General features: G+C 65.1%; 3 protein-coding genes across 9 annotated transcripts; 1 reads left to right on the forward strand and 2 right to left on the reverse strand.

Annotated features, from left to right (window-relative positions):
• The first annotated feature begins 263 nt into the window (after positions 1–263).
• On the forward strand, positions 264–2,913 carry AFMID (arylformamidase). 6 transcript variants are annotated; one of them, XM_050981513.1, is made up of 11 exons: positions 264–302; positions 399–489; positions 564–668; positions 741–789; positions 958–1,043; positions 1,121–1,193; positions 1,437–1,534; positions 1,695–1,773; positions 1,917–2,046; positions 2,285–2,430; positions 2,534–2,913. In XM_050981513.1, exons 1-11 carry the CDS (start codon positions 273–275, stop codon positions 2,535–2,537), a joined length of 891 nt encoding a protein of 296 aa, XP_050837470.1. In that variant the 5' UTR covers positions 264–272; the 3' UTR covers positions 2,538–2,913. The 6 variants fall into 6 exon arrangements, with proteins under 6 accessions (XP_050837470.1, XP_050837471.1, XP_050837473.1 ...); XM_050981514.1 differs by having other exon boundaries at positions 2,326–2,430; XM_050981516.1 differs by having other exon boundaries at positions 273–302; positions 2,280–2,430.
• A 345-nt stretch (positions 2,914–3,258) lies between these two features.
• On the reverse strand, positions 3,259–5,809 carry LOC103819925 (uncharacterized). Of its 2 annotated transcripts, XM_030233028.2 has the most exons (7): positions 5,611–5,809; positions 5,359–5,442; positions 5,203–5,291; positions 4,775–4,960; positions 4,476–4,613; positions 4,125–4,317; positions 3,259–3,809 (listed from the first exon to the last, which is right to left on the reverse strand). In XM_030233028.2, exons 1-7 carry the CDS (start codon positions 5,801–5,803, stop codon positions 3,472–3,474), a joined length of 1,221 nt encoding a protein of 406 aa, XP_030088888.2. In that variant the 5' UTR covers positions 5,804–5,809; the 3' UTR covers positions 3,259–3,471. The 2 variants fall into 2 exon arrangements, with proteins under 2 accessions (XP_030088888.2, XP_050837468.1); XM_050981511.1 differs by lacking the exon at positions 5,203–5,291 and having other exon boundaries at positions 4,775–4,989.
• Positions 5,810–17,423: 11,614 nt separating this feature from the next.
• On the reverse strand, positions 17,424–19,938 carry SOCS3 (suppressor of cytokine signaling 3). Its single transcript, XM_030233775.2, has 2 exons — positions 19,804–19,938; positions 17,424–19,248 (listed from the first exon to the last, which is right to left on the reverse strand). The coding sequence occupies exon 2, from the start codon at positions 19,179–19,181 to the stop codon at positions 18,552–18,554; it is 630 nt and encodes a 209-aa protein (XP_030089635.1). The 5' UTR covers positions 19,182–19,248; positions 19,804–19,938; the 3' UTR covers positions 17,424–18,551.
• Positions 19,939–20,515: the final 577 nt, after the last annotated feature.

Genomic DNA, 20,515 nt, shown 5'->3' on the forward strand with positions numbered 1-20,515 from the left:
AGGGCGCCAAAATTTTTATTTTCCTCTGCCCGCCGGCTCCGTCCCCCGGTCCTCAGCGGCCAATGGGAGACGGCCCCGCCCCCGGGCTCTGGCCTCGCCTCCACGGCCTGGTCCAGCCCCTGGGCTCGGGCCTCGCCTCCGGGTCGGCCAATGGGAGAGCGCCCGCCCCGCCCCCGCTCAGGCTCCGCCCCTCGGCGGGCAGGCAGCCCGGGAACGGGATCGGGATGGGCACCGGGAGCGGGATCGGGATGGACACCGGGAGCGGCCCTACGATGGGCGGCTGGCGGGATATGTCCGCGGAGGTACGGCCCCGGGGCAGGGCAGAGCGCGGGTCTCGTCCGGGCCGCCGGCCGGGGGCGTTGGCGTGGCCCCGCCGCTGCCCCGCCGCCTCCCCGCAGGAGCTGGAGGACCATTACTCTCCCAGTCGCTGGTCCCCCCGCCTGGACCGGGACACCATCATCGACGCCCACCTCGCGGTGACGGCAGCAGGTGGGGATCGCGGCTCCGGGACAGGGGCTGCGCTCCGTGCCACGGCGCCGTGCTCCAGCGCCTCCCCCCCGCAGGAACCGAGCGGGCCCGGGCCAGCGGGCAGACCTTGCTGCACGTGCCCTACGGCGACGGGGACGGCGAGAAGCTGGACATCTACTTTCCCACGGACCCTTCTGAAAGTGAGTGGCGGGGTGGCGGGCACGGGAGCGGGCAGGGTGGACACCCGGCTCACCCCGCGCTGTGCTGCGCAGCCTTCCCGGCGCTGGTCTACATCCACGGCGGATACTGGCAGTGCTTGAGGTGAGCTGGGCTGGCGGTGAGGGGTTCCTCGGGAAGGGACCCCCTCACCAACTCTCGCTGACCCCTTCTCCTGACACTGCGGCTTGCTCTGGGGACACGGGTCTGGCCAGTCCCCAGCTGGCCCTGCCGCCCCCGGCTCCCGCAGCCTGTCAGCATCTTTCTCCCCAGTAAGGACGACTCGGGGTTTGCAGCCCCCCCGCTGGTGTCGCAGGGGGTGGCAGTGGTGGCGGTGGGGTACGACATAGCCCCTAAAGGTAGGTGCTGTCCTGCAGAGGCTGCGGCTGCTGCGCAGCCCAGCGCCCTCCTGCCCTGCCCTTTGTCCTCTGCTCAGGCCACATGGACACCATGGTGCTGCAGGTGCGCCGCAGCCTCGTCTTCCTGGTGGAGCACTACCCTAGGATCAGGTGGGCAGCTCCCGGCTCAGGGCTAGTCTGTGGGAGTGGCTCGGGGGCTTTGGCACCTCGGTCCAAGCACTGGGCCGTGCCTGTGGCCACATCCCCTGTCACTGCTCAAGGCAGCGGCTGACGGATCAGGAAACATCTGAACCGACACATTCGGACTGTGCCACCTCCTCTGCACAGAGCAAAGCGTGCCTAGGTGTCCCTAGGTGTCCCTAGGTGTCCCTCTCAGTCGCTCCCTCCTTGCAGAGGCATTTACCTGTGCGGACACTCGGCAGGGGCCCACCTGGCAGCCATGGTGCTGTCCACAGACTGGACGGAATTCCAAGTGGTGCCAGATATCAAAGGTAACATTGCCACGTCCCAGAACAGGGTCGGGAGGAGAACTGGTCTCCACAGCTGGGACGAGGCTGCAGGGCTGATTATGCTAACTGATTATGAGGTCCCAGGGCTGTGGGAGGCACCCAGGCTGCAGCTCCTCACCTGCAGCTCCTCCTCTGCCCCCAGGAGCGGTGCTGGTGAGTGGCCTGTATGACCTGGAGCCCATCCTGCACACCTACGTGAACGATGCCCTGAACATGAGCCGGTGAGCTCACAGGCCGTGGGGACAGAGCACAGGCAGGGGGTGGTTCTGCAGCCACTCTGCCCCTATGCCTGCCTAGCTGGGGAGTCCAGCTGATGGCACAGAGTGAAGGGCTGCATCAGCTGCCACTGGCATGACTCCTGCAGGGAGGTGGCCCAGAGGAACAGCCCCATGAGACACGTCACCCCAGCAGTGCCAGCAGCCTGTGAGGTGCTCGTGGCTGTGGCCCAGCATGACTCCCCAGAGTTTCGCAGGCAGTCCCAGGAGTACAGCCAGGTGAGCACCAGGCAGTCCCAGGAGCTTGGCCAGGTGAGCACCAGGCAGTTGCAGGACTAAAGCCAGGTGAGCTCCAGCAGCACCGTGCTCAGCTCTGGTGGGGACACTGCTCCAGGCAGCCCTCACCAACTTACCCATCCGGGAGGAAGAGCTTCTGTGCTGATCCAGAGCAGTTTCTGGCTCACTGGAGGACACCAGTCCTGGTCAGGACATTATTCCTGCTGCTTGTCCAGGGCAGGTGGAGCCTGGGGTCCATCCTGCACACCGCTCTCTCGGCAGGCCCTGCGTGCAGCAGGCTGGTCTGTCTCTGTGCTGGACCTGGCTGGTGTGGATCACTTTGATGTCATTGAGAGGCTGTCAGAGGACAGCTACGTCCTCACTCAGGTAGGCAGGAGGGCTGTGCCAAGGCGGATCAGGTGGGCTGCCACCTCCCTGCGGGGAGGTGCAGGGTCAGGGGCTTTTCACAGGGTTTGGTTCCTCATCCCAGGTGATTCTGAACATGATTTCAAGAGCATGAGGACACCTCAGGAGTAAAGAGATGGGGACTGTGGCCCTGTGTGGTGGCAATGGGCATCTGGCATCCCCTGCCTGCTGCCTCCTCGGTCTAACACAGGGCCACCGCTGTCTCAGACCCACACTGTGCCCTCTCTGCTCAGCCCAGCCCAGGCTGCTGCCCCTTCCCTGCAGTGCTCCTGCCTGCTGGAGCAGAGGGGACTGAGGGCTGCAAGGCTCTGACTGGGCAGCTGGATCATGAAGTTTGTTCCCTCAGTGTCCTTTAACTGCACATTAGCAATACAAAATAAAATGGGAATTACTGCTGCCTGGGGTGGTGCTCCCAGGGAGCCAGTGAGAGCACACCCAAAGCAACTGCTGCTGAGAGAATCCCTTCTTCCAGTGCAGAGTTCTGGGACTTGCTGACCCAGAACATGACAGGGAAGCCTGGGGAGCCCACCTGCTGCTGTGGGACAGAATGACATAAGCCTCTGTGAATGGGAGTGACACAGCCATCTGGGCCAGGCTGGGCTCATGCTCCTGGGACAGTCCTGGCCAAACACGAACCTTGGCATTGCTGTGCAGCAACCCTGGTCCTGTGGCTGAGATGGTTCCATGTCCTCAGGAGCAACTGTCCCTCCATGGGGACCTTGGCTGTGATGATGTCCCTGCTGCAGAGCAAGGAAAAGAGCATATTTGAGAGAAAACACCCTGCACAGCTACAGTACCACTAAAAGGTGTTTATTTTGTGCACTGACTGCCTCAGAGGCTGGAGTCTCCGCTAGGCTAGGCCCACATTGGTTTTGTCAGGCTGCCTGTGAGGGCTGATGTCAAGTTTCAGATGGCTGGGCACACATCTGGAGCACAAAGGGACTGGTCCCACTCCTTGCTCTGGGCTGCCTAACTGCTGCAGCTGCGAGGCTGGCAGAATGCTCAGGCTCCCCCCGTGCCTGGAGGCGCTGGATGCAGTCCCAAGGCCAATTCCTCCTGGCACTTCCTGGCCACAAATTCCAGCTTTCTCCTGGCGAGCTCGGTGTCTCGGGCCGAGATGTCGCGGTGCCAGACGGCGCGCACGGTCCGTGCCGACCAGGGGAACAGCAGGACGCTGACAGCCTGCCCGGTCTCAGCCTCCTCCTCCTCACTGACGGCACGCAGGCGGTCGCAGAGCTCGGCAGGGGACGGCCAGGCCCCCTGGACATTCACCATCACAATGTTGGTCTCCACTGCTGCCAGGCTGACGGAGCAGACAGGAGAGTCCAGCGCGTGGATACCTGCGGGAAGCCGAGTGGTGCAAGCCCACTGCCTAGCTACCTGTAAGATGCTACCTGCCCCAGCCCTGCCCAGGTTCTGGATGAAGGAGAGCCCTTTCTCCCCCCATGTGGTACCAGGGTCACTGAGCACAGCACGGGGATGGTCACGGCATGATCCTGGCACTCCAGCCAAGTGAGGATCCCAGCAGCATCCTCACCCAGCTGGAGACCCAGTGTGGCCACCCAGGGATGGTGCCCAAACCACCAGTTTGGCGGTGCTGCTGGGCAGTGCCAGGCGTGCTGTTACAGCCCAGCACACCCGGGTACCTGAGGTACCTTCCGCAAAGCGCCGGGCGTGGTCGTGGTCCCTGCGCAGCGTGGCCTCGGCGTGCTGCAGCCCGAGGTGGGCGGCCGCCGCCAGCACTCCCGCCTGCCGCATGCCCCCGCCCAGTAGCTTCCTCACACGCCAGGCCTCGGCCACAAACTGCCTGCACCCCGCCAGCACCGCGCCCGCCGGGGCGCCCAGACCCTGCAGAGCCACCAGCGGGGTCACTCCAGCTGTCCCAGGGCAGCTGCCCCTCCCAGCCTGCCAGGGGTGTTCTTAGCCCAACACCTGCAAATAAAGGGCAGGCTCCAGCTTGTGCTGGCCCCTGCCAGCCCTGCGGATCCCTCCCCACACAAGTGGACCTTGGAGAAGCAGAGGGACACAGAGTCACAGTGCTGGGCAATCTGAGCTGGCTCCACACCCTGGGCCACTGCTGCATTCATCAGTCGTGCGCCGTCCATGTGCACCCGCAGCCCATAATTGTCTGCAAGCCCACGGACCTGGGAGTCAGGGGAACAGCTGCTTTGGGAGGGACCCCTGGGGCATCTTGTGCCACCACGAGCCATCTCTGAGCCATCTCAGTGTCCCCGCGGTGCCATTATGCAGGGCCCGGCTGCCCACGCCGGGCAGGATTGTTCCAGCACCGTCTGTGGGCTCTTACCTGCCTGAGATAGGTGAGGGGCAGTGCCCGGCCGCCCGCCGAGCTGTGCGTGTTCTCCAGACAGATGAGCTCAGGACGCGGGTGGTACTGGCTGCCGTGGGCCTCACGGATGGTCAGCTCCAGCTGCTCCAGGTCGAATGTGCCATTCGGCAGATCGGGCAGAGCTTGGGAGTGCACACCGGCGACCTGTGCCCAGGGCAGGGGAGCACACGGAGCTGACAGGGGACAGTGGTGTTGTACGGGGGCTCCATCCCTCTGTGCCCTCCATCGGGTGTGTACAGCCCCCACTCGTGCTGCAGCCCATGGCTCGGGACAGTGGTCCGGGGAATGTCCTGGCAGCGGATCCTCTGCCTGGCCGGGCCCTGGCAGCCAGAGGAGGGCAGCACACGGCCGCCCTCCTGCACCGCCACCAGCGCCGCCGTGCTCACCTGCGCGGCCCCGCCGTGCTCGTAGACGTGCAGGTGGGCGTCCTGGCCCAGGAACAGCTGAGCGCCCCTGCGCTGGCAGTGGCACATCACTGGGAGAGAAGGCCGTGAAGGAGGGGACCAAAGGCAACACCCCACAGCCTGGGGGCACGGACTCACCAGCGATGAGGTTGGCCATGGTGGCCGTGGGCACGAACAGAGCCGATTCCGTCCCCAGAGTCGCCGCGGCCCGGCGCTGCAGCTCTGCGGGGACACGGACGTCCTGGGGGGCTGGCGCTGGCCGGGCCCAGGGGCTTGGGGCCCCCACGGGTCCCGGCTGCCCCCGCAGTCCCGCTCCGGGCCCCCCACCCCGCTGCACCCGGGTTGGGGGCCGGCAGGCAGGGACCCCCGAGGGCCCGTTCCCCCGCCCACCGTTCACCGCCGGGTCCTCCCCGTAGTCGTCGTCGCCCACGGCGGCGCGGGCCATGGCCCGGCGCATCGCCGCGCACGGCCGGGTCACCGTGTCGCTCCGCAGGTCCACGACAAGCGGCGAGGCCGCGGCGGGACCCCCCGGCTGCCTCCCCCCGGGTCCGGGCAGCCGCCCCCGCCGCAGCACCGCCCGCATGGCCGGGACCGCCTCCCGCAAGGGCTCCCGGGCGGGGGCGGGATCGCCCTTCCCGGGGACACGGGGCGGGAACGGGGCGGTGGCTCCTGCGCGGGCGCCGCGCGCGTTCCGCGGCTGCCTCGGATCGCCGGTCCCACGAGCCGCCTTCCCTCCGTTCCCACCTCACGCAGCAGGGTGGGGGCTGCCCCGGCCCGGCACTGCCCCGCGGCCCCTCGCCATCCTGGGTGTCCGAGGGAGGGAGGGAGGGAGGGCAGGGGGATCCCCTTTCCATGGCTGAGCAGGAATCGCTCCCGCCCGGCTGCCGGGGTCTGGGCGCTGGGAGCTGGGAGCTGCTGGGAGCTGGGAGCTGGGTCTGTCCCCGGGGTCTGGGCGCTGGGAGCTGCTCCGGCTCTGGCTGCATCTGCCCTGGCAGCAGCCGACGCGCAGCCCGATGGCCCCGCAGGTGGGCTGCCGCTGCAGCGGTGCTCTCGGATCTCCGGGCAGGTCGACTGATCTCGGCACTCTGCCTGCTCTGAGGGGACCCACCAGCCTCTTGGCAGAAATCCCCACTGGCCCCCGGCAGGAGGGCGTGTGTCCAAAGCAGTGCCGAGACCCCCTCACCTCCCTCCGCTAGGCTGGACCAGCCGGACCGTCCTCCCTGCTTCCAGCACGGGGGGCACCACTCTGCAGCACCCAGCGCCTCTCCCGGCGTTTGCAGGGGACAAATAGGGCAGGTGCATTAAGGTGCCTCTTCCCCTCAGCCCCTGCCCACCTGTGGGTGTTGTGTGCTCCAGCCATCTGTGCCATGCTGCTGCCTTTTCTCTCCCTCTGCCATGTGCCGCCCCAGCCTTGGCTGCTCCAGGTCCCCTATCCTGAGCCCCCTGCAGCCACCCCGCCGGTGCTTGCTCTGCCCATCCCCTGCCTGTGCCCCTGCCCATGAGCCCCCTCCCTCACTATTGACTGTCGTCCCCCGTGCTGTCAAGCCCCGCAGATGAGTGAGCCATAAACAGTCCTTCATCAGACGTTTTTCACACGCAGGGCCACATGTTAACAGTTTTTCTTTATTTACTGCCTCCATTTCCTCTTTGTTCCAGGAACTTGTCCTCCAACTTCAAGCTGCTCATGATTAGGCAAAAAGGCCTCTAATCTCCCCGATCTGATTTACCGTCACTGAGAGCAGACGCTTCCCGTTACTGGCCTGGACCTGGGAGCATGGACAGCTGAGCTGTGCCGGCTGCTGAGCCCAGCCGAGCCTCCCCAAAGCTGCCCCACCACACACACCGCCTTCCCGGCAGCTTCCTCTTCCAGTAAGCACTGGGCAGTGCAGCCGGTCACGCCGCAGGTGAAGAGCTGGGGGAGCAGCAGCTGTGGGGCCCCAGGACAGGGATCCCCCGTCCACCTGGGGCAGCTGCTGTAGGGCAGGGCAGCCTCTGGAGCCACTTTCTCTGCCTGGAAATGCCAGATGGCTGGAGCACCCCTCAGCATGGCCTTCCCAGACACTCACCCATCCATCCCCGTGGCACCTGATGAGCTGGTTGATTGCCCTGGTGTGCCCAAAGCTGAAGAGCAGCTCAGGGATCTGCTGTGGGCAGCCCCCCAGCCCAGTCAGGGTCCGCAGCCAAGCAGGGACTCCTTCACCGGGCAGCAGCCACAGCTTCTGCCGGATTGTGCATTGTGGCTGGGTGTCTTCCACAGAGCCCCTTGTCCTTCAGCCATGTGCCTTTCCCTGGGACTTTGGTCTAGGACCTGCCTTGGGGTCCCCCCTTGCTACCAGCACCCAGCAGAGCCACAGCAGGGCCAGCACCAGCACCATGGAAGCGTTTGTGGAGGGGCTGAATGGACAGCACAGGAGCTGGGCAGCGGGTGGGCAGTGCCAGCCAGGGGCTTGGCAGGCAGCTGGGGACTAGCAAGGGGCTCACCCAGGACCACACTGCACCGCGGGACTGCAGTCACCACCTGCCCACACCAGCTCCTGTGGTGGGCTAAGCCCCTGCCCTGCTGGGCTCAGCTCCTGCTCCAGTCGTGCCTCCCCAGGGCTAAAATTAGCAGCTGAGGCCTGGCTGGGGAGCCGGGAGTGGAGCCCAGATCCCACCGCGGAGGATCGGGTTTCCCCCCTCCCTACCACAGGCCTGGCAAACACTGGGGCCGATTCCCGGAGCTGGGCCCCCCTGCTACCAGCCCCACTGGCAGCCCCATCCCAGCCTGCCAGCCTCAGCCGCTGGATCTGCACGTCCCCAGGGCTGAGCCCGGCGCATCCCGGCTGCAGGAGGGGCTGTGGGATGGGGGACCACGGTGCTGTAGCTCCCGGGGCATCACCAGGCTGGGGCTGAGCCCTCTGCCCCTGGCACACACCTGGCTGCCCTGGGACAGGCTGCATGGGCTCTTAGCCTCCCAAGCAGAGCGTGGCTGTGGCCATGGAGCTGTCAGTGGCCAGGCAATGCCCCGGGGGTCTCGTGTTGAGTGCCCAGGGCTGGCTCAGGGCTGGCAGTGACCATAAACATATTCACCGTGAGCTCGGGGGGCTTTTCGGGCTGCCTCAGCCCCGCGGCCACACTGCCGGGGCTGCTCAGCCTGCCTGCCTTTTGGGCTCCGCGGCTCGTCCCGCCGGGGCGGCACCGGTCCTGCCCGTTCCGGAGGGCCCCGCTCCCACCGGGGCCGAGGCAGCTACTGTGCGTCGCCCTCGAGGGACCCGAGCCACGGAGCCGAGCACTTTCCTGCTGCCGGGAACGGCGGGGCGATGCCCGGGAGCAGCGGGAGCGCTGGCTCCACGCTCAGCCGGGTCGGGTCGGGCACCCGGGACCGGGACCCCGCCGCATTCCCGGGGTGCCGGTGACATGTCCCGAGCTGCGGCAGTGGCCGAGCTTCGGCCCGGGACAGACCTCCGACGGACACGGTGCCGGAGCTGCCGGGGCCGTGCCCGGTGCAGGAGCCGCGGGCTGCCCGGGGAGCCTCGGTCGGGCCCCGCGGGCCGCTGCCGGAGCCCGGTGGCCGCGGGGTCCCGGCCGGTGCCCCGTCCCCAGCCTGCGAGGCCGCGGGTGCCCCCCCTCCGCCGGCAGCGACTTTTCCAGTAAAACCGCCGCAGAGATCCCGGCTTCCCGACAGGCCCGGCCTCCGCGCCGGGGGGGCGCCGGCCGCCCTTAACCCTTCCCGGCCCGGCCGGCCGCGCGCTGCCCGCCCCACCGGCGGCTCCGAGCCCGGCACCCGCCCGGCCCGGCTCGGCGCCTCCGGGGACTCTGCCCGCCAGGCCCGGGGCGGCGATGGCCCCGCTCCCCGGGTCCGGCCTGACCCGCGGGGCACCGGGACCGGCCGGGCCCCGGGGCCGTCGCGGCCGCTGCCCCCGTGGGCTCCGGCCGGGCCGGGAACAACCCCCCAGCCCAACCCCGTGCCGAGAGTTTCCCTTCTTAGGGTGCACCTGAACAGGGGCTGTTCTGCGGAGCAGTTGGGATATCCAAGGGCCAAGGATATGGAGAACCGTCGGGGAGAAAGCGCCTCTGCCCCGGCCACCCCGGGGGCTGTGGGGAGGGAGCAGCCGGGGGTCCCTGCGAGAGCCCTGAGCTGGGGGAGCTCCGGGGTGCCCTGAGAGAGCGCTGGAGCCCGTCACGGCTAAAGGCTGGTGGCTGTGGCGGCTCCACATCCCTGCTCCAGCACTCCGCGGGACGCCCCGGCCGGGTGGGCAAAGCCGGGCATGGCCGGGCACCGGAGGTCGGTGCCGAGAGCCTTGCCGGGCCGTCCCCGCCGTGCCCTGCCTGCCACCAGCCGCTACACTGGCTGAGCCAGGGCTGAGGTAAGTGCTCAAATTGTTTTCTCTGTGGCCCGAGATGAATAATTGAGAGGTCTTTGAGGAGAATTAATTAGCCCGTTTATTGGCAGTAAATGCTTTTCTCCAGATGATGAAATAGATCCTGAGCCACACGTGGCGCAGGCGGATGCAGGTCATTGATGCTGCTCTGGAGCACGCCGTGCCAGGTCCACAGGCCAGCCGTGCTGGTGTCCCATGCCCACTGTAGACTGGCAGACTGGTTCTGGCTCCCACGGCCTCCACGCTGTCCAGCGTGCCCGGAGCTCACTGCACCCACGGCCAGCACTTGTGTGGGGAACCTGGTGTTGGTGGGAGCAAGGGGCATGGAGGGGCAGGCAGGGTTCTGTGGCACAGTGGAAGCCCTCTGCACCCATCGTGCCCATGTAGCTTCCCGCTTCCCCCAGTCCACATCCCATCCTGGGGGCTCCCTCCCCGTGCAGACCCTGATATGTCTCTTTGTGTCTTCTTCTTGGTTCTCCTGAATGCCAGCGTGGTGCCAGTCTGGGGCTTGTAGCCTGCACCTCCTCCTCACCTCCTCTTCTTCCTCCTTCTCCCCTGGGTATGGGGTGAAGGGCCTTGCATGGCCAGAAATGCTTAAACAAGGATTTCCTTGTTGCTGCGTGAGCTGTTTGCCTTCTCCTGGCCAGCCGTTAATGAGGTTTGGCAGGAGGCACCGTCAGCCCCAGGCATTGGGTTTCTATAAATCAGCCTGGAGCTGATGTGTGGGGCTGGGATGGAGCTGCTCGATCTTGGTGCATGGGACTTTGGCTTGTGGGTCCTGGGAGTCCCTCTGGGAGTGCAACATCCTGGCATGGTGGAGAGGGACTGGGTCTGAGTGGGACAAGGGGGCTGCTTCCCACCGAGGAAGGGCAGCCACTTCTCACATTTCCAGGAATGTCAGAAAGGGCAAAGCAAAAAATAAACCAGTTGTATATGGCTGAGGTGCTTTGTCCTGATCTTTCCCACATGCCCACCTGGGTGCTCTGGACTGGGATGATGATCCTGCCCTGCCTTGGGGTGGGGTGGGGGGGGCTGTGTGTCCCCGGGCAGCCTCAGGCATGCAAATTGGGGCAGGCAAATCATTCAGGCTCCTGGGAAAGCATTTGCTGCTTCCTCCTGCTGGAAGCAGTGCCACAGGGGCAGGGCTGGCATGTGGGCCCGTTGTGCTGAAGTTGTGGTGGCAGATGTGCTGGCTGTCACTGGAACGGGGACACTGCAGCCTGCAGGTCCTCTGGCCTTGCCTGGCTGCCCCGTCCCCAGGGGACACAGGGACACCCCAAATGTAGCAGGGATCAGGTTCCCATTGCAAAAGGTTCCTGGGAATGGCTGCTCCTGGCAGCCCTGTGTCCAGGAAAGGAGATGCTGGGAAGTGGGGTGCTTCTCTCGGGCTCCCACAGCCATTGGCTCTGCTCTCCTCACCTGTGGGACGGTTTGGGAGCCAGCACAGCCCATCTGTGCTGCACCAGGCTGAGGGGAGCCACAAGTCTCAAAGGTGATGTTTCAGTTCCTACTCTGAGTGTGCTTCCCCCTTATCCAAAATCACCTCTGCTCTCACTGAGTTCTCACAGAGTTTCTGCTGTGTGTTGAAACTGAGAGAATCCCCAGTCCCAGCATGGCTGCAGGGCTCCTCGGGGTCACCACAGTCTGCTGGGAAAGCTCTGGCTGCCTTATCGCCTTCTCTCTGGTAGCCTGACCCATGGTGGGGCAGCCCCTGGGCCAGTGGTGTCCCCCCACAGCAGGACAGCACCAGGATGGTGGCAGCGGCAGCTGGCAGGGTTTTTCCAGAGGCTGCCCCTCCATCTGCAGCCTCATGCCTCCACCCTGCCAGCATTCCCCGCACTCAGCCTGAGGAACCATCAGCCCTAACGGGGGTGGGATGTGGTCGTGGCAGAGGGAAGATGCTCCACTGGAGCCCACGCTGCAGCTGACCCCCTCCACTTCCCGTCTCTGCACTGCTGGTGGGTGCGAGTGCAGCTGGAGGCTCCGCGCTGCAGCACTGCCCGGCGACAGCCACAGCGCAGCGCTGAGCGGGGCAGCCCTCGGCCCTGGGAACCCACTCGCAACAGGGGCAGCTCTGTGGGGCCCCGGGGGCGCAGCTCTGTGAGCCGGCAGCTGCGGAGGCTGCGAGCCCGGCTGGCCCTGCCGTGCCACCTCTGCACGGGCTGCGGGGCCGCGCTCCGGGCAGGGACCCTGTGCAGGAATCCCGGTGCCCCGGACTCCGGTGCCCGCGATCCTCAGCGGCTGCTGCGGCTGCAAGGCCGGGCTGGGAACAGCAACCCCGGCGAGAGGTTGTGCAAGAAGGGGGGACCCGGGAGGGCACGGCCGGACAATGTTGAAATTTCATGCTCTTACAGAAAAGCCCCCGGGCAGAATTCCTGACAGGGGTGATTCATCCCCCACTGGAAGCTATGACTTTGCCTCTCCAGTAAACACTCCTCAGTTCAGCGGGGTGCCACTGCTCCGGTCCTGCCACCCGAGGGGTGACAGGGCTGCCCTGAGCACCGGGGGTGCTGACGAGGGCCAGGGGGGCAGCGGGCGGCTGGGAGCCAACTGCTGGGCAGCAGAGCGGTGGGCACCAAGGGCAGAACTAAATCCCTGGCTCCCTGCCCCGGCTGCCACCCAAACCCGGCACAGGCCATTGATGTTGCCAGGTGCTTTGGGGGCCCCATCTCCCGCTGGTGAGGGCACACGGGACAGCCTTTTCCAGGAAGCACGCGAGGGCAGCCAGGCTGTGGAGTTCCCGACAGCAGCTCTGGTTTTAATAACAGCGAATCAATGTGCTTCCTCCCTGGCCTCCCCCTCCAGTGGCTTCCCCATAAGGCAAAACAACCCATATGAGAGCCCCAACTCTGGCCATAGTACACGGGGCTCTGAGTGCTGATGGCCCACGCCTGCCCGCCCTGTGTGCTGCAGCCTGTTCCAGCATGCTGCCTGAACCCCAGCCCCCCCATAGGAAGGGAAGACTGGGGGTCCTCAGTGCCCTTGTCCACCTCTGCTGTGCCCACCCCCTTCACAGGAGGTTGCTGCCTGCAGAGCTGCTCCATGGCTGGGCATTCCCAGCTGCTCCAGCATCTTGCCTCCCGAGTCCAGCCCCGTGCTGTGATTCCGCCTCCTCCCCGTGGGTTTGCACAAACCTCGCGCTTGCTTTGTGCTTGTTTTGAGAACAGATTAGTCATGGCTCTGAGCTGGCTTCCAGCAAATGCACAACAGCACCATGGAAAAACGAGAACAGTAAAGTGATGACTCAGCAGGGCTCCCACACTGTGTCCCTGGGGTGCCAACTGTCCCCATTCATGGCTGGCCCTGAGCACCAGTGAAGACCACCCGAGGATGCCCCAGCTGAGCCAGGGTGGGTGGGCGATGGCAGAAAAGAGCCAGGGGCAGCGCCTTCCTGGCTGCCTGGAAGCTGCAATAGTGCTGGCAGGGTGGGATGCCAGGTCCTCGGGGGTGACAGGCAGCATGCTCTCCTTCCCCTGTCCTCTCCTGCCCCTGGCAGGTGGGGAGTCCCCTCCAAGGTGCCTGCTGGCACCTTGCTGCCCCGAACCCCCGCTGCACGTGTGGCTGGAACATCCTGCTGCTAGCAACTCCAGCTCAGTGCCCAGCAGGCCTGGTGTGTTCTGGGGATGCCACAGGGGTGGGTGGCTGCTAGGATCCTGCCAGCGGGCTGGGGATCCCCGGCTGTGTGGGCTCAGCCCCGGACAGCAGGGCCCTCCCGGCCGCCACCTGCGCAGCAGTGATGGGAACTCCTGGGCGGAACCTTCCCGTACCTCACACCTTGCTCTGCAGCCCTTCCCTGCCCTGCCTTGGCTGGTTGCCCGGCGGCACAGCATGTTGCCAAGCCTCATTGCCAGGTGGCTTATCACGATCCCATGGCGCTGGACACCAACTGGTGTCGGCTGCCAAGGATGAACAATGTAATTACTGGAATTACAGTAAAGCGCTCCCATTCCCACTCATTAAATGCTGAGACAGGGCCCTTGGGTCCTTCTGGGGAGCATCTGCTCCAGCTGTGCCCTTTGTCAGCCACACTCCCCATTATCGCCCAAGTGGCGCCACTGGCACCCATCACCCCACGCCCGACTGGGGTGGCTGGAGCTGCTCTCTGCTCATGGCAGCCAGAGCCACGGGATGGGCAGAGCCCCCAGGCTGGTGGGGACTTCAGGCCCCCCAGGAGTGTGTGCTGGTGAGGAGGGGGTGGGCAAGGAGGGCAGGGATTGCAGACACAGGGTCCCACATCCTGGAGCTCCATCCCCAGTCACATGTGTGGCTCTGCCACTGCTGGCTCCTGTGCCGTGGCCGAGGCCAGGACTGATGTGAGGCCAAGGGATGCTCCAGGGCTAGGGTTTGGCACCTGCCCATGGCTGCTCTGCCAGGGTCATCTGAGGACTCTGTGCTGTGCTGGGCAAGCACACCCAGGCAGCTGGCAGCCTGCTGCCAGAGCACCCACAGGGACCTCCTGTGCTGTGTGCCCAGGAGTGACCACAGCCAGCGCTGGCACATCACTGCTCCCTGCAAGTGCAGGTGCAAGAGCAGTGTAGCCCCGGGCCCAGGGCTCTGCCAGGGAGCAGAGCTGGGCCGGGGCAGAGCAGCTCTCATAGCTGCTGATGGAAGGAGTGAGGAATCCACAGCTGCTGGCTCCCTGGAGCTGGCGCGGTCTGGCTGGGGAAGCAGCAACAAAGTAGAGTTTCCATGGGGATGTACACAGCCTGCTGGGCTCAGCTGCATCCCAAAATACTTCCTGGCCTGGGCACGGTGTCCTGCTGCCACCCCCGCTCCTTGCCTGCTAATAGCCCTACCTGGCCCAGGGAGAGCGAGGGCCAAGCCAGTCCCCATGGCTCCCTCAGCCACCATGGCTCTGGTCCAGGTCCCTGGCAGCTGAGCTGCTACCAGGACAGGGACTTTGAGCAGTAAGTACCCTCAGTGCAGAGGCCCAAGATGAGGGGCAGCTGTGGAACCGAGGGGCTCTGGGGACATAGAGCTGCAGCCCTGCTCCTCCTCCAGCCCAAGCAGCTGTCTCTTGTCCTGGGCCTGCAGCTGGGACCATCACTGCCAACTCTGGGCTCTGCTGAGGAGCTCGTGCTTGTGCTTCCTGGCAGCTCACTGGGAGCAGATGTCCCAGTCCCTGTTCCCAAGCATCCCCGTGGTCCTGGCCTGAAGAGCAATTGCCACGTAAGGAGCAGGTGGTGCCATTTACAGTAAGTTCCCAGCTGCTGCACAGCCCTTTCCTGCATTCTACTGGGAAACGTGCTGGTGGATGTGGGAATGTCCTGGCGCTGCAGAGCCAAGCAGGAAGAAGTGCGTGAAGGGAGTGCCGCGAGGTCGGGTGTTCACAGCAAGCTCCCTGCCTGCCTCTGCCGCCCCAGGGACCTACACTGCCCAGTCCTTGGGGTGCCACTGTGGGGCTGGGGAGCCTTCATGGGTCTGCCCTGTTTCCCTGTGACCAACTGGATTTCCTGCATGGTCGGGGCAGCCACGGCAGAGCTGCGGTGCTGGTCGAGCCCTCTGCTGCCATGCCCGCAGCAATCTCCGGCTGTGCTGGTTTCCTGTTTTGGCTCTGCAGAGGCTGGTACACACCAGAGCAGGTTTCCTGCACCCCTGACCCCGCAGAGTTCAGGTTCACCATCCCGGTGGACGCTTCCTTCTTGTGCCAGTAATGAGCCAACAGTGTGATGGGAAGCATTGGTGGCCACCCCGCACCCCATGGGAACGCCAGGCTGAGGCAGGACGGGGGGCTGCAGGGCAGCAGCCTGTTCCTGCCTGACCACCCCTTTGTGCCCCAGCACCTTGTCGGGTTCTCCCTGGGGCTGGCGCCCTCACCGTGCTCTGCATGGCCACCATCACAGCATGGAGAAACTGATGGCACGGGGTTAGACCTGCACTGGGTTCTGCTGGTGCTGCTTGGTGCCAGCCCCAGGAGATCTGGGGTGTGGAGAGCTGCAGGACACTGATGTCCCAGCCCTGCCTCTGGAGCCCTGTGCAAATTCCAGTCTGGCTCCTGGCACCATCACACGGTGACAAGGATCTGATCACCCTGATAACATCTTCCCCATCCAGACACCCTCCCGGGGGAGCTCAGCTGCCCCAGCGCTGGTGAAGGGCAGAGGGGAACTGGACACGTTTGATAGACTGCTTACGAAACGCAGGGCCAAGTCCGCTCAGCTGCTCCGGAGCAGAGAGAGGTTTGTGAAACCTTGGGCAGGGATTTGCCCGCCGGCCACCGCGTCACTGCTGCCGCGAGCTTGGCTTTATTCCAAGAAAGCCGCGGGGCTGGCGGAGCTTCCCGGATTCTTGATTCAGCCGCGGGTTGCAGCACCGCGAGGGAAGAGGCCCTTGGTCGGCAATGCCAGGGTCCTTCTGGGAAGTGAAGAAGCTGGGGCTGTTCCCACAGAGATGGGAAGGCTGGGGTCTGGCTGGGAGGACATGGGCAGGGTCACTGTGGGCAGCCTGGCTGCTGTCCCCGGGGGCAGCTTCCCACTCTGCCCCACCTCGGGGTGCTGTGAACCCCTTGCTCTGCCAGGCGGGCTGGGTGTGCTCATAAACCCCCAGGGCCCTGCTTTTCATCCCCTGATTCGCCTCATCCTGCCTGGGGGAGTGGTGATGCTCCTGCCAGCTGGGGGCTGCTGTGCCGGCTCCCATGCCATCACTGGCACGGGCCGGGAGTCACTGGTGCTGCTGGGAGCCCTAAACTCAGGGATGTGCTGCTGGGAGCCCTAAACCCAGGGATGTGCCTCTGCAGGGCCTGGCAGGCGGCCACCCATGCGTGTGGGCATTCCTTGCATAGCTGCAGTGGGTGCCTGGGCAGGCTGTGGCACTGCTGGCAGCACGCATGCCACAGCCACACGTAGCAGCCCCAGAATAGCCACTGGGACTGTGCCATGCCCACAGCCTGGACCGGCACATTCACCATCCCTCTGGTCCATGCTGATTCCTAAGGAAATCCTTTTCCCAGCAGCTGGGGATCCCCGTGGGGGCGGGAGCACTGCTCATGATGCCAGGCATAATGCCTACAGTGCGGAGATTGCAGACTGGGGCCTGGGCAAAAAGTGCCTTGGCACAGCCTGCTCCTCACAGGTGGGGGCTCTGGGGGAGTTCTGGGGGGCTGATCTGCTCCCAGGGGATCACCCACATCCCTGCATTCAGCTCTTCAGCCAGGAACTGCACTGCACGTCATCCAGACAGAGCTGCAGGTTTAGTCCCATGCCTACTTCATGCCCCTAGCAGCATAGGACAGGCCCTTCTGGGGGCAAGGACATCCCCAGGAGAATTGAATCCTCTCCTCTCCCTTCGGCATTTGTGCCTGGCTGGGGTTCTACACAGGACACAGGTTTTCTCTCTGTGCTGTGGGGGTGAGCAGTAACTTGGTAGCCCGCTACACTCCCAGAGGGAGCACCTGCAGACCCTTTCCTACACCTCAAACTGCCCTGCTCCTGCAGCTCCTCACCCTGGCATGTGCCAAAACAGGGCTGGGGGAAGGCAGGACTTGCTCGGCCCCTCAGGAGCCTGCACTGGGGTTGTGCCACAGGCCAGCCTTGGCCACCAGCTCGGCCCCTCCTGTGCCCAGGGCTATGTCTGCTGTCCCGTGGCTGCACTGCGTGTGCGAGCCGAGCCGGGAGCAGATCTCATCCTCGTGGCTTGGCGGGCGGGGGACATCCGTCGCAGGGCTCAGACATACCTGAGTGCTGGGACAGAGCTTACGCAGCAGCCGGGCTGAGTCACCGGCGGGATCACCCGGCGTGGACAGCGGCTCCAGGAAACGGTGCTTACGTGGTGTAAACACATCCCAGCACTGTGCCGGGGCCAAGCGGCCTCAGGGGTGCAAGAGAGAAACCAAACCAAATCTGATGGTTTTCATTAAAAAATAGTGCTCTTTATTATAAATTATGGAAACATTTTCTTTCTGAATATAAATATAAATATGTGCAAAGTTTCATCTGAGTTTGGTTTTGGTTGAATTTTCAAGCATTGTTTTGCTCAGCCCTCAAGGCTGGAGGTGAAGATGGAATCTTTATAAAAGACAGTGATTCACGTTGGCCTGTAAACATCCCTTTGGTTAAAAAAATAAGAATAAAAATTAAAAAAAGCCAGAAAACCCAACCACTTCTCTGGGCGGACGCAGAAAAGCACTGACGAGATGACACGCTCCAGGGGACGGTCCTGCTGTGTTCCTGCAGGAATTGGTGCCCTGCAGAGCAGCACAGCTGGGGTCTGCGGGAGTGGCCAGGCAGAGGTGGGGTGTGACTGCAGGGAGTAGGGGCCCAGTGTCCTCGGGGTGATCCTTGCAGATGCGGTTGTGTGGGACTCAGCAGCATCGCTTCCCCTCCAGCTTCACAGCACATCAGCAGGACCATCACTGCAGCGTGACGTGCACTAACTCAGACCACCGCAGGGCAGGGGGAATATTAAGGCTTTGTCCCCTGGAAAATGGCAACACGGGGCAAAGGCAGCGACCTCTTAGTCTGGGGCTTGATGTGAAAGGAGCTTTCACCCGCAAGGAGGCAGCAAGAGGTACAGTATGGGCAAAAAACACCTTCCCCTTAAAACTGAGGAAAAGTGATCAGGCACTCCTGGGCTCCAGTGCTTTCCGTTTCTCAGGGTGGAAGGGGCTCTCACCAGGACACCCCCAGGATGGTGCTGGCAGGGCACACGTTCCCCCGTGCTGTGGGAGCTGTCCTGGCTGCCCAAGCCCACAGGGGCTTTGCAATGGGTTCACTGTAACATCCACAGTCTGGTTGGAGCCATCTTCTTCCCTGTGGAGAGGAGGCGTCATGCTTGATGAGGAGTCCCCCCAGCACCAAGGGTGCCCAGCTATGCTGGCCACAGCCCTGAGCCCATGGCAGCTTGCCCCAGTTCCCCCTCTCTCCTTCCTGGATGGAGAGGCTCGGCATGCCCTGCCAGCGCCTGTGCCGGTGGGGCATTGTGCCTGTCCCCTGCTCTTGTGCTTGTAGCATGTGACCTTGCTCCGCTGGCCCCTTAGAGAGGGGCATCGTACTGGTCCAGGAACTCCTTGATGGGGGCTGGCAGCTGAGTCATCTTCTCATAGGAGTCCAGGTGCCCATTGACGGTCTTGCGGCAGAGGTGCTGCAGGGTGGAGACGCTGGAGGAGAGCGGGCGGCTCAGCACCAGGGGGATCTTCTCGCCGCCTGAGTAGATGTAGTAGGTGCGCTTGGGATGCAGGGCCCCCCCAGGCTGCTCAGGCACGGCGCAGGGCGTGGGTGGCATGTAGTGATGGACCAGCTTGAGCACGCAGTCGAAGCGGGGCACGGGCTGGCTGCTGTGGGGATCACTCTGCAGGGAGAAGCTGCCGCCCTCGCACTGGATGCGCAGGTTCTTGGTGCCCGACTCCGTCTTGACGCTCAGGGTGAAGAAGTGCCTCTGGTCTGAGCTGTCCCTGATGAGGAAGGTGCCAGCCGGCTCGGTGCTCAGCAGCAGGTTGGCCTCACCACCTGTCACCGTGCTCCAGTAGAAGCCGCTCTCCTGCAGCTTTCGTACGGTGTTCACCACCAGCTGGTACTCGCTCTTGGAGCTGAACGTCTTGAGGCGCAGGCTGGTGTCGAGGGGGCGGCTCATCCCGGTGGCGGGGAACTTGCTGTGGGTGACCATGGCGCAGGGAGCCAGCTTCGTGTGCTCTGGATGCTGCTGCCAGCAGCAGCCGCTGCTACACCATCACCTGCGGCAGAGAGAGCGGTGAGTCCCGGCACTCCGGTCCCCGACTCTCCCTTCCCGGGAACACCTGCACTCCCGGTCCCTGGCTGTTATTCTCCCGCAGTAACAGCGCTGCCGGTTCCCGGCAATCCCCTTCTCCAGCTTCCATTCCCAGAAAAGCCGGCAGCCCCCCTGCCCAGCTCTCTCTTCCGGGGAACCGGCAGCACCCATCCCTGGCTCTCCCTTCCCGGGGGAACCGGCAGCCCCCGTTGCCGGCGACTGTCCTCTCGCGACATCGGCACTCCCGTGCTCAGCCCTTCCTTCCCGGGAGCACGGGCACACCTGCGGTCTCCTGCTCTCCCCCCTCTCTCGAGCACCGCTTCTGATGGCCTCCTGCTCTCTTACGCCCGGGGGCACATCGTTACCCCAGGCCACCGGTTATCGCCCCGCTGAGGCACCAACATCCCCGACGATCCCCTTCCCTGGGCAGCACCGGCATCCCCGGTCCTCGGCGATCGCCCCCCCGAAGGCATCCCCGCTTTCCCCCCGTCCTCTCCGGGACTCCCTCCCGCGGCCGTACCTGGGGCGCGGGAGCCGGTCTTGGCGGCAGACGGGGGTCAGCGCGCGGCGGCGAAGCTGCCGAGGCGGCCCGGGGCGGCCTCTTATAGCAAGCGCAACGCCCGCCCTCGGGTTCCTGGAACTGCGCGGCTTCTTGTAACGCGGCGGCACCGCCCGCGCCCCGCCCGGCCCGGCCCGGCCCGGCCCCCCGCCAGCCCCGCTCTGCCAGCCCCGGGCCCCCGGCCTGGCCCCACCGGCCCAGCCCCGGCCCTTCCCGCTCCGGCCCCGGCCCGACAGCCCATTCTGGGCAGGGCAGCTGCCCCCGCCCCTCGGCCTGCGGAGAAGCGGAGAGCCCCGGGCCGGGCCCTGGGGGCCTCCGCCGTCCCCCGCCTCTGCTGGGGCAGCCAGGCCGCGGGCCCGCCTTGGCGAGGGTTTGGGCTCGGCTGAGGGGGGGGCAGCTGGGGCTGCCCGTTCCACGTTGCCAGCCCTGATTTCCGTGCAAGGCTAGCCTCGGCCGCGCTTCGTGGGGGACCCGCGGGGTACCCTCGGACCGGAGACAAGGGGGAATCCGCCCCCGGGGCTGTGCGGGGGCTCCCGGCTCTGCAGCTGTTCGGTCCCCGTGTTCGAGGCCCCGGAGATCCGCGCAGTTGGTGCTTTGGCTGGTCTGCGGCCGTGTGGGCTGGTGGGGAGCCCGGGAGGACCGGAGCCCCCTGCCCGTGGCTGCTGTCCGGGGC

This window comes from Serinus canaria, chromosome 18 (assembly GCF_022539315.1).
Source record: "Serinus canaria isolate serCan28SL12 chromosome 18, serCan2020, whole genome shotgun sequence".
Taxonomy (NCBI): Eukaryota; Metazoa; Chordata; class Aves; order Passeriformes; family Fringillidae; genus Serinus; species Serinus canaria.

Excerpts from the sequence above, each read along its gene's own strand:
- AFMID (XM_050981513.1), top strand. The coding sequence starts at position 273 with ATGGGCGGCTGGCGGGATATGTCCGCGGAG. Across the intron at positions 790-957 it reads GGATACTGGCAGTGCTTGAG|TAAGGACGACTCGGGGTTTG; the intron begins GTGAGCTGGGCT and ends CTTTCTCCCCAG. Across the intron at positions 1,535-1,694 it reads AGTGGTGCCAGATATCAAAG|GAGCGGTGCTGGTGAGTGGC; the intron begins GTAACATTGCCA and ends CTCTGCCCCCAG.
- LOC103819925 (XM_030233028.2), bottom strand. The coding sequence starts at position 5,803 with ATGCGGGCGGTGCTGCGGCGGGGGCGGCTGCCCGGACCCGGGGGGAGG. Across the intron at positions 5,443-5,610 it reads GGAGGACCCGGCGGTGAACG|AGCTGCAGCGCCGGGCCGCG; the intron begins GTGGGCGGGGGA and ends GTGTCCCCGCAG. Across the intron at positions 4,961-5,202 it reads AGCACGGCGGGGCCGCGCAG|GTCGCCGGTGTGCACTCCCA; the intron begins GTGAGCACGGCG and ends CCCTGGGCACAG.
- SOCS3 (XM_030233775.2), bottom strand. The coding sequence starts at position 19,181 with ATGGTCACCCACAGCAAGTTCCCCGCCACCGGGATGAGCCGCCCCCTC.